Below are 15,483 nucleotides of genomic sequence, written 5' to 3' on the forward strand. Positions count from 1 at the left end.
TCTTCCCTCCTTTTTATCATTTCATGGTAACATTAAATCCCAGTTGTTTCGAAGCAATGACTGCAATAAGAATCTCACTTTTGTTTAAGGGGTTAATAGCGAACATATTGACTCCACCTTCCTGGTGGAGATTTTGCCTCTCCTAAACAACAATAATGTTATGAGTGACAATGGTATTGCATTATTTTTCTATTTTACAGTGTTATGAGCCCAGAGGACCCCAAAGTCCAGCAGCAATAGATATTCACCACAACAGATGGTTACTTAAGCAAAAGTTGTTTTAATTATCTTTAAACATAAAAACAGAATCAATCTTTAACTTAACTCTATTTTTAATTTACTTAACCTAACAACCCCCTTCTAATTCTAAGTGTACGTGTATGTAATGTGTGTGTAAATTTAGAAAGGTTCTTTGGTTCACAGTCCAATCTCACTTTTCCTTCTTCCAAGCTCACTGGTTGCAGGCAATTCTTATACTGTGCATAGAATTTAACATGTATAAAGTTCACCAGGCTTTGGTGTTCGAAAGTTAAATGGAAGGAAGGTTCTTGTAGGTTTTGTAGAGAGAGATGTCTTGTTCCAGGATTTCTACAACTGAGGTACTTACCTCAGTCACCTCAGTGTCTTGCTGAAGAAACTTGCCCCATCAGGGTTCTCCAGATAATCTCTTTCTTTCAAGTTACCACAGAGTTCCTTTCTGTTTCCCCTATTGCAAACGAAACACCAGATAGCCAGAACTTTCAGCCATCCTTCACTCTGGATCTTCTGCTTTATTTTATTTTTATTTTTTAATTTTTTACACTATGAACCATACTGACCAAAATACACACAAACTTTTCCCTCTTGAATATACACAGTCATTTTCTCCCCTTTTTCCTCCCCTCCCTTCCCTCCCTCCTTCACTCCCCCCTCCCCACTCACTCAACGTTCAACATATATGATACATTAAACCCATTAAACAATGTCATCACACAATGAAAATGAACAAGAAATTTGTGTCTCTACTTTTACATACTGGGTCAGTCCATTTCATCTTCTTCCCCTTCTGTCTTTTTAAGTGGTGGAGGTCCATGATAGGACTTCTCTGTTGTGTTCCATGTACGGTTCCCAAATTTGTTCGAATACTGTGATGTTATTTCTTAAATTAAATGTTATTTTTTCCAATGGAATACATTTATTCATTTCTCTGTACTGTATTCTCAGGCTATCTTCTAATTTCCAGGTTGACACAATACATTTTTTTGCTACAGCTAAGGCTATCATAATAAATCTTTTTTGTGCTCCATCCAAATTAAGTCCAAGTTATTTACTTCTTATATTACTTAGAAGAAAGATCTCTGGATTTTTTGGTATGTTACTTTTTGTGATTTTATTTAATACCTGGTTTAGATTTTCCCAAAACTTCCACTTTCTCACTTGCCCAAATTGCATGTACTGTTGTTCCCATTTCCTTCTTACAGCGAAAACTTCTGTCTGATACTGTTGGGTCTCCGGAGCTTTTGCTTGACACAGTTTTTCCTGCTTGTTACAGCTCTCTCTCTCTCTTTTTCTCTCTCTCTGAGACACCCACAGATTGCTTGCAAAAAAAACACATGCAAAAAAAACACCAGTCAGCTTTCTGGTTCATCTGTGAGGTAAACAAGAACCCATCAATGACCTCTGAACACTTGTCAAAAGCCTTGGGAAAAGATAACTGGAGACAGTATGTCTCTTGCTGTTGCTTTAGAGACAACATCACCCTGTACAAAAACAAAGGCGAGAAATCAGACAGCTCAAACTACAGGGGAATCACGTTGCTCTCCATTGCAGGCAAAATCTTCGCTAGGATTCTACTAAATAGAATAATACCTAGTGTTGCCGAGAATATTCTCCCAGAATCACAGTGCGGCTTTCGCGCAAACAGAGGAACCACTGACATGGTCTTTGCCCTCAGACAGCTCCAAGAAAAGTGCAGAGAACAAAACAAAGGACTCTACATCACCTTTGTTGACCTCACCAAAGCCTTCGACACCGTGAGCAGGAAAGGGCTTTGGCAAATACTAGAGCGCATCGGATGTCCCCCAAAGTTCCTCAACATGATTATCCAACTGCACGAAAACCAACAAGGTCGGGTCAGATACAGCAATGAGCTCTCTGAACCCTTCTCCATTAACAATGGCGTGAAGCAAGGCTGTGTTGTCGCACCAACCCTCTTTTCAATCTTCTTCAGCATGATGCTGAACCAAGCCATGAAAGACCCCAACAATGAAGACGCTGTTTACATCCGGTACCGCACGGATGGCAGTCTCTTCAATCTGAGGCGCCTGCAAGCTCACACCAAGACACAAGAGAAACTTGTCCGTGAACTACTCTTTGCAGATGATGCCGCTTTAGTTGCCCATTCAGAGCCAGCTCTTCAGCGCTTGACGTCCTGCTTTGCGGAAACTGCCAAAATGTTTGGCCTGGAAGTCAGCCTGAAGAAAACTGAGGTCCTCCATCAGCCAGCTCCCCACCATGACTACCAGCCCCTCCACATCTCCATCGGGCACACAAAACTCAAAACGGTCAACCAGTTTACCTATCTCGGCTGCACCATTTCATCAGATGCAAGGATCGACAATGAGATAGACAACAGACTCGCCAAGGCAAATAGCGCCTTTGGAAGACTACACAAAAGAGTCTGGAAAAACAACCAACTGAAAAACCTCACAAAGATAAGCGTATACAGAGCCGTTGTCATACCCACACTCCTGTTCGGCTCCGAATCATGGGTCCTCTACCGGCACCACCTACGGCTCCTAGAACGCTTCCACCAGCGTTGTCTCCGCTCCATCCTCAACATCCATTGGAGCGCTTACACCCCTAACGTCGAAGTACTCGAGATGGCAGAGGTCGACAGCATCGAGTCCACGCTGCTGAAGATCCAGCTGCGCTGGATGGGTCACGTCTCCAGAATGGAGGACCATCGCCTTCCCAAGATCGTGTTATATGGCGAGCTCTCCACTGGCCACCGTGACAGAGGTGCACCAAAGAAAAGGTACAAGGACTGCCTAAAGAAATCTCTTGGTGCCTGCCACATTGACCACCGCCAGTGGGCTGATAACACCTCAAACCGTGCATCTTGGCGCCTCACAGTTTGGCGGGCAGCAACCTCCTTTGAAGAAGACCACAGAGCCCACCTCACTGACAAAAGGCAAAGGAGGAAAAACCCAACACCCAACCCCAACCAACCAATTTTCCCTTGCAACCGCTGCAATCGTGTCTGCCTGTCCCGCATCGGACTTGTCAGCCACAAACGAGCCTGCAGCTGACGTGGACTTTTTAACCCCTCCATAAATCTTCGTCCGCGAAGCCAAGCCAAAGAAAGAGAGAGACAACAGTCCATTCATTCAATTTAATTAATACCCTCTTGTGAAGACTCCATAGGCATTCTTCACAGTTTCTGTAAAGTCACTCTGGATATGAAATTCAAATAAGATCTGTTTTAAAAGATGTGGATAGATGTAACTTTTCTAACTTTTCCCAATTTATCTCCGAAAAATATTCCTAAATATTCTGTCACAACCATCAGAAAGATGTGTCCACTGTGGCTGCCCTTCAACCTTCACAGCTTCAGTGAAGTCAACAATACTTGGAATGGCCCTTCCACCTTGATGCCATTTCCTTCCGCTCCCAATTTCATATCAAGATATAATCTCCCAACTGAATTTTCGGCAGGGGCCATTCCTTATCGCCTTTTCCTCTGAGCATCCATCATTCATCTGCAAATGAAAGGTCTTAAGAACTTGAGTTAGTCCTTGTACATATAACAGCTCATAACAGCTTATGACATGGAAACAGGGCATCTCAGCTCTTCAAGTCCACGCCGGTTCACTCAAACAACTCCGCTAGATCCCCCCGCCTATTCTGTGCCCATAACCCGCCAACCCCCCCCCCCCCCCCACCTTAGCCATGTATTTTTCCAGCCTCGTCTTAAATGTAAGAGTAAGAATTGACAATGCCTCAACAAAGATGATCATCTTATAACTAGGGGCATGCAAATCAAAGCACACTTCTATATTATCTGCTGCCGATAGAGTGCGCAGGGGTCTCCCAAATATCATCTCTGCTGGGCTTAGCCCAATGCTTGTGTGTAATGTTATCCTCATTTCAAAGACTTCCAAAAGTAGCGCCTTTAGCTGAGTTAAACCAGTCTCTTCCATTAATTTGGCCAGTTTGTTCTTCAAGTGCCATTAGCTTTTCCACTACTCCAGTTGCCTGGAATGATGGCCACAGTGGAATTGTTGCTTTATTTTAAGGTGTTGACAGAGTTCTTTATTCACTTTGGCAGTAAAATGTGGTCCCTTGTCTGAGCTAATATCAACTGGGAATCCGAACTGTGATATTATTTCTTGCAGTATAACTCCCACCACTGTTTCAACTGTAGTGTTTTTAAAATAGCTTCTGCTAAAGAGGACAATAATAAGCAAACAATATTTATAACTGTGTAGTCTGGGTGATTCTATAAAATCTATTTGCATACATTCAAAGGGTCCGGTGGACATCTCTGTCTTACCAGGAGGACATTTTATTGCTTTCCCAGGGGTGTTTTTCAGTGGAACTTACACAACCCCATGCTTTTCTTTGTGCTTCCTTCCTTAAATGAGGATACCACAATGTTTCTAATATTATCTAGGTCATGGTGTGGATGTAATTCAAAACAATTGGGAGAAACAGGTCATGTACACAAACTTAATTGGCAGGGGTGAGCCAAAAACCTGTGGTCAAATGTTAGGCACACCCATGCTGCCGCCAAACATGCAATTGGCTTTCAGAGGCAACCCTCTGTAATTGTCTCACATAGTCCATGTCTGATAAGGCCATTCTATTCAGTAACTGCTTCAGTTCTTTTGCACTTACCAGAGAGAAACATGATGGAGTGCACATGCTGTGATTGTAGTAAACACTGAGGAACTCAGCTGGTCTGATGTATAGGAGACAAAGATACATCACCGACATTTTGGGCCTGAGCCCTTCTTCAAGGAAAAATCAGAAAAGGCAGAAGCAGGATATATCAGGAAGTCTCAGAATTCAAACAATGGGAGGGGAATCCAGACAAACAAAAGGTGTTAATTGGATGTGATAAGGGACTAGATAGAATTTATCATGTCTGAGCAAAAGGAGATGGAATGGAGAGACAAGACAGGGGAAGCAGTGAGAGGTTAACGAAAATCAGTTGGAAGATGAGGTGTTGTTCCTCCAATTTACAAATGATCTCAGTCTGGCAGTACGTGAGACATGTTGGCAAAGGAATGGAATGGAGAATTGAAATAGGTGGCTACTGGTAGATCCATACTATTGAAGTGGACAGAGCTGAGGTGCTCAACGAAGCGATCTCTCCGTCTGCGCCAAGTCTGTCCGATGTAAAGAAGACTACAATGGGAGCTGTAGATGACCCCTGCAGATTCGCAAGTTAAATGTTGCTTCACTTGGAAAGATTCTTTGCGGCTCCGAATGGTGCTGAGGGAGGAGGTGTGGGGGCAAGTGGAGCATCTCCTATGGGCACAGGGGAAGGTCCCAAAGGAATGATTGGTGGGATGGAGGAGCAGACAAGGGAGTCAAGGAGGGATTGGTCCCTGTGGAAGGCGCAGGGGGAGAGTGGAATGTGTGACTAGTGATAGGATCACATAGTAGGTAGCAGAAATATTGGAGGAGGATGTTAGATGTGGAGACTGGTGGGGTGGTAGATGAGGACAAGAGGAATCCTGTTCATGTTGCTCATGGGGGCAGAGGTTTGGTAAGAGCCACATTTCGTGCAGCCTCATCTGCTTTCACATTTCCCAGTGATAAGGGGTATTTGGCCTTTGAATGGGCTTCACACTTAATTATTGTTATTTCTTTTGCAACAGGAGTGCTTGCAATAAATTAGTCACAAAAAGCACATTTTTATGGATTCCCTGAGGAAGTCAGGAACCTGTGATGTTGTCATAATGCACCAAAATCATGGGCCACCTCAAAGGCATAACGGAAATAGAGTATATAGATATGTTTTTGGGAAATAAATTGGGAAAAGTTTGTTAGAGTAGGTTACATAGAAATACATTAAAACAGATCTTATTTAAAATACTGGAGCTCTGCCCCATCTTAGATGTATTGGCTCTAGAGCTTTTGTGAGAGCTTTGCTCAAGAGACTTAACTAAAGGATTATTGTTTACAAAAGGCAACAGATGTTGGAGCCACTATGCCTGGAAGAAAAGCAGAGAGAGTAAAACAGGCTTTCTCTCAGAGAGGGACAGAAACACACACAGAGATCACTTGTACAGTGATACAGCCAGCAGAAGTAGCTGGGATTGGAACAGGACAAGCTAGCAAACTTGTGGAAAGCCCATTTGGAAGGCATCCTGGTCAAAGCCCTTGTGGTCCATGCAAGAGGAGAGGACTGGCTGTCTAATGTTTCACTTGGAACTCGTTGGTAATCTGAAAGAAAGAGGTTATCATCTGGAGAACCCTGAAGCGGCAGGTTTCATCAGCAAGACTGGAGTGGCTGATGCAAGTACATCAGTTGTGAATGTCCTGGAACAACAAATCTCTCTCAGAAAACTGACAAGGACCTTCTTGAAGGTCTGGTGAACGTTATAAATTTTAAATTCTGTTCACAGCATAAGAATTGCCTGCAACCAATGAACTTGGAGGAATGAGAAGTGAGATTGGACGGTGAACCAAAGAACTTTTCTGAACTTATACACACATTACATACATGTGGGGTTTAAGTTAGTCAATAGAGATAAGTTAGTCAATCTTTGGCTTGGCTTCGCGGACGAAGATTTATGGAGGGGGTAAAAGTCCACGTCAGCTGCAGGCTCGTTTGTGGCTGACAAGTCCGATGCGGGACAGGCAGACACGGTTGCAGTGGCTGCAGGGGAAAATTGGTTGGTTGGGGTTGGGTGTTGGGTTTTTCCTCCTTTGCCTTTTGTCAGTGAGTTAGTCAATAGAGAAAAGTTAAAGTGTGATTCTATTTTCATGTTTAAAGATAATTAAAAACAACTTTTGTTTATGTAACCATTTGTCTTGGATATCTATTGTTGCTGGGGTTTATGGGTCCTCTGGACTCGTAACAGAATAAATGTTAACAGATAGGTCAGTGGCCAAGATACAGTCACGTTTTAAGGCTTATAGTTCTACCTGCTGGGCTGAAAGGGGACTCTGAAAGGCTGCACATTCTAAAACCTGTGTATCAGTGACAGTTCTGTTGCTGTCAATGATTTGATCTGTCCATAAACCATCTCGTGCCAAAATAAGTAGTCTGTTATGTTGTAAACAGTCATGTTTAGGCTACTCAAGAGTTTAGGGTAGTTCAGTCACCAAAGCTGCAGGGTTAATAGTAGCATGGTTGTCAGCTACAGAAATGATGTCGTGTCGTATAAGGCAGGCAGTATCTGAGTACAGGGCAGCAATCCTTTAGCCACAGTCTAGCTTAGTAGAAAAGTATGCCATAGGCCTGCATGATGGTCCATGGCACTGAGTCAAGGCTTCTGTGGCACATCCTTGTCAAATGGTGAAATAGAGCTGGAGTGGTCTATCATACAGGGGTCTTCCAATGGCCGTGGCCGATCATAAAGCCTCCTTCAGATTATTAAATGCTACTGTCTGCACCTTGGTGAGCTGAAATTTCTCTGGTGCGTTCACTGAAGAGAGGGGTGATAGTTCTGGCAGAAGTTTTGCAACGTTGTGGATCCACTGGTGGCAGAAATGTACAAGTCCTAACAAGGCTCGCACTTGCTTTGGTGTGGTGTGGTGGATAATTTATGATTGGTGTCAAATGGGCCAGTGCCAAGACCCATTTTTCTGCTCTTAAAAGAATGCTGAGAAATATTATTTCTTTCTTCCCCGGGCTGACCTTATGGCATGGTATAACTGATCCAGGCGTGAAGGGCATTTATCAAAAAGTGTGTGTCCATTCATTAATCTTTTTACTAATGCTGCTGTTTCCTCTAGCAGACACTGCATCAGTATTGCTTTAAACCGTGCAGACATTTGGTCCCCATTAAACGTCGCATTCCCCTGCATACATTTTATAGGCCGTTGTAAATCATTCCCAGAATTCCTGGCCTGTCTCCTTCAACCTGGGTCTGCATTTTCTCAAATTGATTGGCTTCATCAAACTTTCTGCCAGGGCCATAAACGTCATATTAACCTGTGCCGGTAGTGCTGCGTTTACTGCATTAAGGTTAGCATAGTTGTAAATCAGCTGGCTACCGGTTCCCTGCGTTGTCTGTTTCCATTTAACATTTTCTTCTGGTGTCAAGATTACTTGGCAGGGGGAGACTAAATCTTGGGGCTGTGCCCATACATTGATTGGGTGGCATGGAAGTAATTTATAAATTGGGGTCCTGATTTCTATCTGGGGTGTGATGGGCTATCAGCAATATTTCCTGTGGTTTCCAAGGTGTATATGCCTGTCCCGCATCGGACTTGTCAGCCACAAACGAGCCTGCAGCTGACGTGGACTTTTTACCCCCTCCATAAATCTTCGTCCGCGAAGCCAAGCCAAAGATACTTGTATCATTTGAATCTTCCCTTGATTCCCTGCCTGAGGATTAAGGACAATCCTAAAGGGAAATGAAAAAACTTGTTTGGTCTCTGCATTCCACCATCCCCTGGGGTTTGTCTTTACTTTTTTACCTATTGTATTGGACGGTGGAAGAGAAGTGGGGGGTCCAGAGGCCGTATCCATATCCACTGATGGTGTTACTACTGGCCGGCTGGGCTATTGGTAGTAGTTGGTGGGGTGGTACATAAGGTTGGGGTCTTACCCAACTCCGAGTTCTCACACTTTTCTTCCTAATTTTAAAGCATAGGGTCACCATACCAGACAATGGATCCCCATGGTCCTCTTTTTGTTTACTGGCTGTCTTAGTCAAACTGGAGCTGCGCCTTACTTTCCTCATTTCTTTTTCTCCTGATTATTATGCCACTCACTTTCAGCTTTTAAACCTTTGATCCATATGTTCTGGACTTGTTCTAGTTTAGAAAAAATTTGGAAAGATATTTTTCAACATTATTAATGCTTCTTAAATTCTCAAATTAGAACCTTGCCCTTTAATTGCTCTATTCAGATTATATAGCCAGATGTACAATTCTGATTGAATTGATTCTACCTCATTAAAAATTCAAAAATTAACTTCAAAAGATATGGGGCCCATTTATGGACTATTACCATAATCTAAAGGGTTAAGGTCGTCAAGGTGCTTTGGTTTTATGGTGTCGAGTTCCAGGTTGATGTCACTTGATTTCCATGTATCATTTCCTAACCTTGTTTTCATGGTCGGAGTTTTGAGCTATGGGAGGAGGTCCTTTTTTCCCCCTTTTTTTAGTTAGTTTAGGTTTCCCTTTTTTCTTCTTTTTTAAATTGGATAATAAAACAGATAATGGCTTTGCTCAACCGTGAATAATACAACTTCGATTAAATTTTTTTACACCTTTAGAATTATTGCTTACGAAGGAAGAAACAAATTTATTTCTAAGATCATAAGTTATTACAAAATAAATGCCCAATGTTCACAAATCAAGAATGAAGTGGGAACTTGATTGAAATAGAAAGATAGATGAAAATGTTTGGAGAAACTGATGTATGGATAGTATGACTAAGGTTATAAATATAAGATATAGATTAGGACACTATTTTTTACATCAATTGTACTTAACTCTTCAAATTAAAGAAATTTGAATTAATTTTTTTCAGATTTGTGTTTTAGATGTGGACAAGAAATAGGTACTTTTTTCATTCAACTTGGACTTGTTCTAAGGTTAAAACTTTCTGGATACAAGTTAACTTGTTTCTGGAGCGAGTATTAAAAGTGAGTTTACAATTTGATCCAATTTAGTTTTTATTAGGGGACATTAAGTTGATTGATTATGTACCAAATCAAATTTTTATATTTGACTTTGGCTGTTTCTAAAAAATGTTTGGTTATTACTTGGAAATCTGATTTAGTTTTAGGATTGCAAAAATTTCAGACTGAAATGAAATCCTGTATTCCTTTAGAAAAGATAACATATAATTTCAGGGATAAATACATTTTTTTGTCAAAGTTTGGAGCCCATATTTAAAATCTCTTGGTATTAAGATTTAATATTTCGGTCCACTCTGGTGGATAACTCGGTCTCCACAGCTAAAAAATTGATTATTATTGTCCTTAGCGATGATCTCCTTTTTTTCTTTGTACGTGGATAGGGGAAGAGGGAGGGTGCTAGTGGGGTGGAGGAGGGAGGTTGGGGGGGGTTTATTCAATTACATAATGTTTGTATCAATATGTTATAATTAATAGTATACAATTTAAAATTATAAATAAAGTACAATTTTTTTTACAGAATTGAGAAAAGAGGGAAAGACAATTGTAAGTTTTTACCTTTATTTGTAAAAAAAAAAGAAATAATTCATTCAAAAAACCTTTTTGTATATATTTTTAAGGATTTTAAAACTACATCTACAATTATTAATGAAAAAATTGAAAAGAATAATACATATGTGGTATATAAATAAATAAATAATTAGATTTAACGCCTCCATTTTCCCTCTCCCACCCACTCAACTTTTTCTTTTTGAAGACTTTATTTAAAATTTTATAACATGAATACAATAAAGAATTACATTTAAAGAAAAATAGAAAAAAAATTAAAAAGATATGATTACAATATTACATCAGAAAACTACACAAAATAACCCCCCCCCTCATTAATTGTAACACAATATTAATAGTCTAACTAAAGATTAGTCCAACCCTCCCCCCCAAAATAAAGAGTGAAGAGTTAATAAAATTGACAATATTATATATGAAAAAAATAAACCAACTTACAAAAAAGAGATAAAACTTAACCTAAAAAAATTCTAACAACAAAAAAAAATTGTCAATACTAAAATATCACACTTATTTAAATCAAACTTAAATGCATATAATTAGCAAACGGAGTCCACTTTAACTTATAAAAAGACATCTTATCCTGAATTGAAAAAGATATCTTTTCCATGTCAAACAAAATTTCATTTCCAAATACCACTTATCTAAAGTTAGTATATTTCTACCTTTCCAACTAAGTGCTATACATTTCTTAGCCACAACTAAAGCTAAATAAATAAATGAAATCTGATAATCCTCTAAACCTAAATCGATTAATGATTGCATGTTCCCTAATAAAAATATATCGGGATATAATACAAGATGGATATTATATAAACTGTTAAAAACAGATTGAATACCTTTCCAAAACTGTTGCAATCGATCACAAAGCCAAACAGTATGCAAAAAAAGTATTGGCTGTCTGATCACATCGAAAACAAGAATCCAACTTACTATAACCAAATTTTTTAAATTTCTCCGGCGTTAAATATAGCTGATGAATAAAATTATAATTAATCATCGCTAGTCTAGCATTAATTAATTTCCGAATGCTATTCTGACAAATTTTCATCCAAGCTTCTTCAGCTATTTTATGTCCTAAATCTTTTGCCCATTTCAACTTATCTTTATTCCAATCTTTTTTACTATCAATTTCTTGTAAAATACAATACAAATCATATATATATATATCCCTTTTTTGGTATTGAAAGTACATATTCTTCAAAACTAGATTCAGGCAATAAAATCATATGTCGACCACATAACTGTTTTACAAAAGATCTTAATTGATAATATACAAGTATAGAATTTGCACTAATACCATATTTCCTTTGTAATTCGTCAAAGGAACAAAAACAATTCTCAGAAAAACAATCAGATACATTTTTTATTCCCTTCTTTTCCCATTGTTTCAAAGTGGCATTGGAGACCGTAAAAGGAACAAGTTGATTATTATATAATGGCAATCTTCCAGAATATATATTTTTAAGTCCCAATTTTTAAAGTTTACTTGTCCATAAATTCAATAAATGTTTCAATATTGGCACATCATAAGTTCGTAATAAATTTTTATTCCATCGAAACAAAAACTCATGAGGAAATTTTTCTAAAATAACCGCCATTTCTATCTTTACCCAACTAGGTGGGTTGTCCATATTCATTAATGCACTAAGAAATTTGAATTGAGCTGCTTCATAATAATGCTGAAAATTCAGTAATCTTAAACCTCCAAATTGAAAATCCCACATCAATTTTCTCATTGCTACTCTCGGAAATTTTCCCTTCCATAAGAATTCTCTAATTGCTTTATATAAATCCTTAAAAAAACTTTTTTAAAAAAAATAAGGAATTGATTGAAACAAATATTGTATTCTAGGAAAAATATTCATTTTTATGGTATTAATCCTCCCTAGTAAACCCAAAGGTAGATCCCTCCACCTAATCAAATCTAATTTAATCCTTTTTATTAAAGGAAAATAATTAATTGAATATAATTCTTGAAATTCCGTATTAACATTAATTCCTAAATATTTAATTTGTGTAGTGGGTGTGAGATAACTCACATGCAGCTGATGACTTCTGGAAATTGGTGCCCACCCAGTTCCCTCTTCCAACTCCCATCTCTATTTAAAATCTTCTCAACAAAAAATAATAATTAAAAAAAAAAATATTTTTTTAATCAACTTTGCCATTGCGACCACCGTTTCTTCCATTTCTTCCAGAAACCAGATTCCCTTCTTGTAGCTCTGCCCTATTTGGAGACCGTGGAGGACTATGTCGTTCCTGGAATTGCGTAATTGGTAAAGACTGAGCAAAATCCATAGCTTCTTTAGGATTATCAAAGAACTTTGGTTGATATCCATCCTGAAAAATCTTCAGTACCACAGGGTATCTAAATGTTGCCTTATATCCTTTTTTCCACAATAATTCTTTCACAGAATTAAATTCACGTTGTTGAAACATAATTTCCTGACTCAAATCCGGATAGAAGAAAACACGATTACTCTGAACCATCAAAGGAGATCTGTTTTGCTGTGCATTTCTAATAGCCATACGTAAAATAGTCTATCACAGTAATTTAAACAGCGAACCAAAACAGGTCTTGGATTCTGTCCTGAAAAAGGTCTCCTTCTCAAAGCTCTATGAGCCCGTTCCAATATGAAACCTTCAGGAAACTTATCTTGTCCCAACACTTGTGGAATCCATTCAGTAAAAAATTTTCTTGGTACTGGCCCTTCTATGCCTTCTGGCAAGCCGACACTTTTCACATTATTCCGTCTAGATTGGTTCTTCAAATAATCAACCTTTTTTGCTAAATTTTTATTCTGAATCTGTAGCATTTCAATTGTTTTATTCACATCTTGCAATTGATCTTGTACATCAGATAATCCTTGATCACACATCTCAAGTCTTTCAATAGTTTCGACTTTAAAAGCTCCATAATCAGCCATCTGTTGAGTATTGACATCCACCAATGTATTAATCTTAGAAATAAGATTATTCATAGACCACCCACCCAACTTTAACATAAAAAGAAAAAAAGGAGAATGCCAAAAAAACTCATTCCACATAGTACTAGAGTTAAGGGTTACCAGCGCGATGAGCTTTCAGAGAGTCCTTCAAATTTTCAAACCAACACATTGTAAGTATGGGTTCCATATTTTCAAAAATAAATGATATTTATTATGTTTTCTAAAGTGGAATACATGAACGCAATTCAGCATGCCATTTCTCCATTCTTAAATATGTATTTGATTTCCAAGTAATGGCAATGCACTTTCTAAAAACTGCTAAAGCTAAATGTAAAAATTCAATTTGATTTGTAGTTAATTTTAATTTAAGACTAGTCATTTTAAAACCAATCAACAAAAATAACACCGGATCTAGTGGGAGTTTTACCATTCATGATTTCTCCAATTTTTTTTTAACCTCTAACCAAAAAGGTTAGAGGTCACTCCCAAGTAGAATGAAAAAAAGAATAATTTCTTAATCACATCTAAAACATAAATCTGATACTATTAAATTCAACTTCTTTAATTTTTGGGGAGTTAAATATAATTGATGTAAGAAATTATATTTAACTAATCTATATCTTACATTAATAATTTTCACTATACTATCCTTACAAAGTTGCCTCCAATCATTTTCATTTATTTATCTACCTAAACAATTTCCCATTTTAATCTTGGTTTATGAATTTCTATTCTAGGAATTAATTTATACATCTCTGAAGTAAATTTATTTATACCACCTTTAGTTATTAATAATTCTAATTCATTTTGTCTAGATAATCTCAAATTATGACCTAATTTATCAAAAAATTTTTTTAAAAATCTTTATTTATTCGTTCAAAAAACAAATAATATGACATATACAACAATTAACCATAAGCATGAATGTTATTTTATATATATATATAAAAAAAGAGAAAACAAAAGAACCCCCCCCTTCAGCCAACTCTCCAAAGGAGAGCCATAAAGAAAGAAAAAATATTAAAGAAAAATTAAATATACATATTAAGATCAAATCAATGTAAATTGAAATGTAAATATTCTGAATATAATGACCACTTATTAATAAAACAATTATAATTATCACATGAAACATACGTATTTTTTCCATTATTAAACAATATTTCATCTCATTATGCCATCTATTAATATCAATCATATTTGTATCTTTCCACGTACTAGCAATACATTTTTTCGCTATGGATAAAGCTAAATATACAAAAGCAAGCTGAAACTTATCTAATCCCAAGCCTTTCAAAGGTTGCAAACTACCCAATAAAAATACTGTTGGATCTAAAACTATTTTAATCTTATACAGATATTCTAAAAATGATTGAATTTCTTCCAAAATGATTTTATATGTATACATGACCAAACGGCATGAAGAAAAAGTTCCAACTGTATCACCACATCTAAAACACAAGTCTGATTCATGAAAACCATACTTTTTTAATTTTTCAGGTGTTAAATATAATTGATGTAAAAAATTATAGTTAATCATTGCATAATGGGCATTTATCAATCTAGTTAAACTATGAAATATAACCCTTCTCTGTTACCTTCATAAGAAAAGTCTCAAATTTAATCATTTCAGGTAAAATCCTATCTCTACCAAACATACATCTTATCAAAGATCGAATTTGATAATATAGAAACAAAGAATTCTTATCAATACCAAAACCTTTCCTCATTTGATTAAAAGATAAAAATTTACCCTCTTTAAAACACCTTTAAATCTCCAATGCAGTAAACTTTGATTATGTATTGAAAAAGGAATAAGTTGATTATTATACAACGGAGTCAAAGCCGATCATTTACCCCTAGAGCCTGGAACTTTATTTTTCTTTATCCATAACTTCATTAAATGTTTTAATATAGGCACATTATATTGTTGTAACAAATTTATATTCCATCTAAACAAAAATTGATGTATTTCAAATTCAGAAATATTTGCCAACTCAATTTTGGCCCATCTAGAAGGCCATACCAAATCCATCAATGAACTAATAAATTTAAGTTGGGCTGCTGCATAATAATTTTGAAAATGTGGTAAACGTAATCCCCTAACTCATATTTCCAAGTTAATTTATTCAAAGCCACTCTCGAAAATTTACCTC

The 15,483-nt window shown here is 37.3% G+C and overlaps 1 protein-coding gene across 2 annotated transcripts in view; it reads left to right on the forward strand.

Moving 5' to 3' along the window:
- uimc1 (ubiquitin interaction motif containing 1) overlaps positions 1–15,483 on the forward strand; it is a 132,498-nt gene that overhangs the window by 95,909 nt on the left and 21,106 nt on the right. The window contains exon 8 of one of the 2 annotated variants that reach the window (XM_069899303.1): positions 10,330–10,355. The exons of the other annotated variant lie outside the window; for it this stretch is intronic. Coding sequence (XP_069755404.1) covers positions 10,330–10,335 — 6 coding nt within the window. The 3' untranslated portion in view covers positions 10,336–10,355. Of the gene's footprint in view, positions 1–10,329; positions 10,356–15,483 lie in introns of those variants that run through there. 2 annotated transcript variants of the gene reach the window in all.

This window comes from Narcine bancroftii, chromosome 9 (genome assembly GCF_036971445.1).
Source record: "Narcine bancroftii isolate sNarBan1 chromosome 9, sNarBan1.hap1, whole genome shotgun sequence".
Taxonomy (NCBI): domain Eukaryota; kingdom Metazoa; phylum Chordata; class Chondrichthyes; order Torpediniformes; family Narcinidae; genus Narcine; species Narcine bancroftii.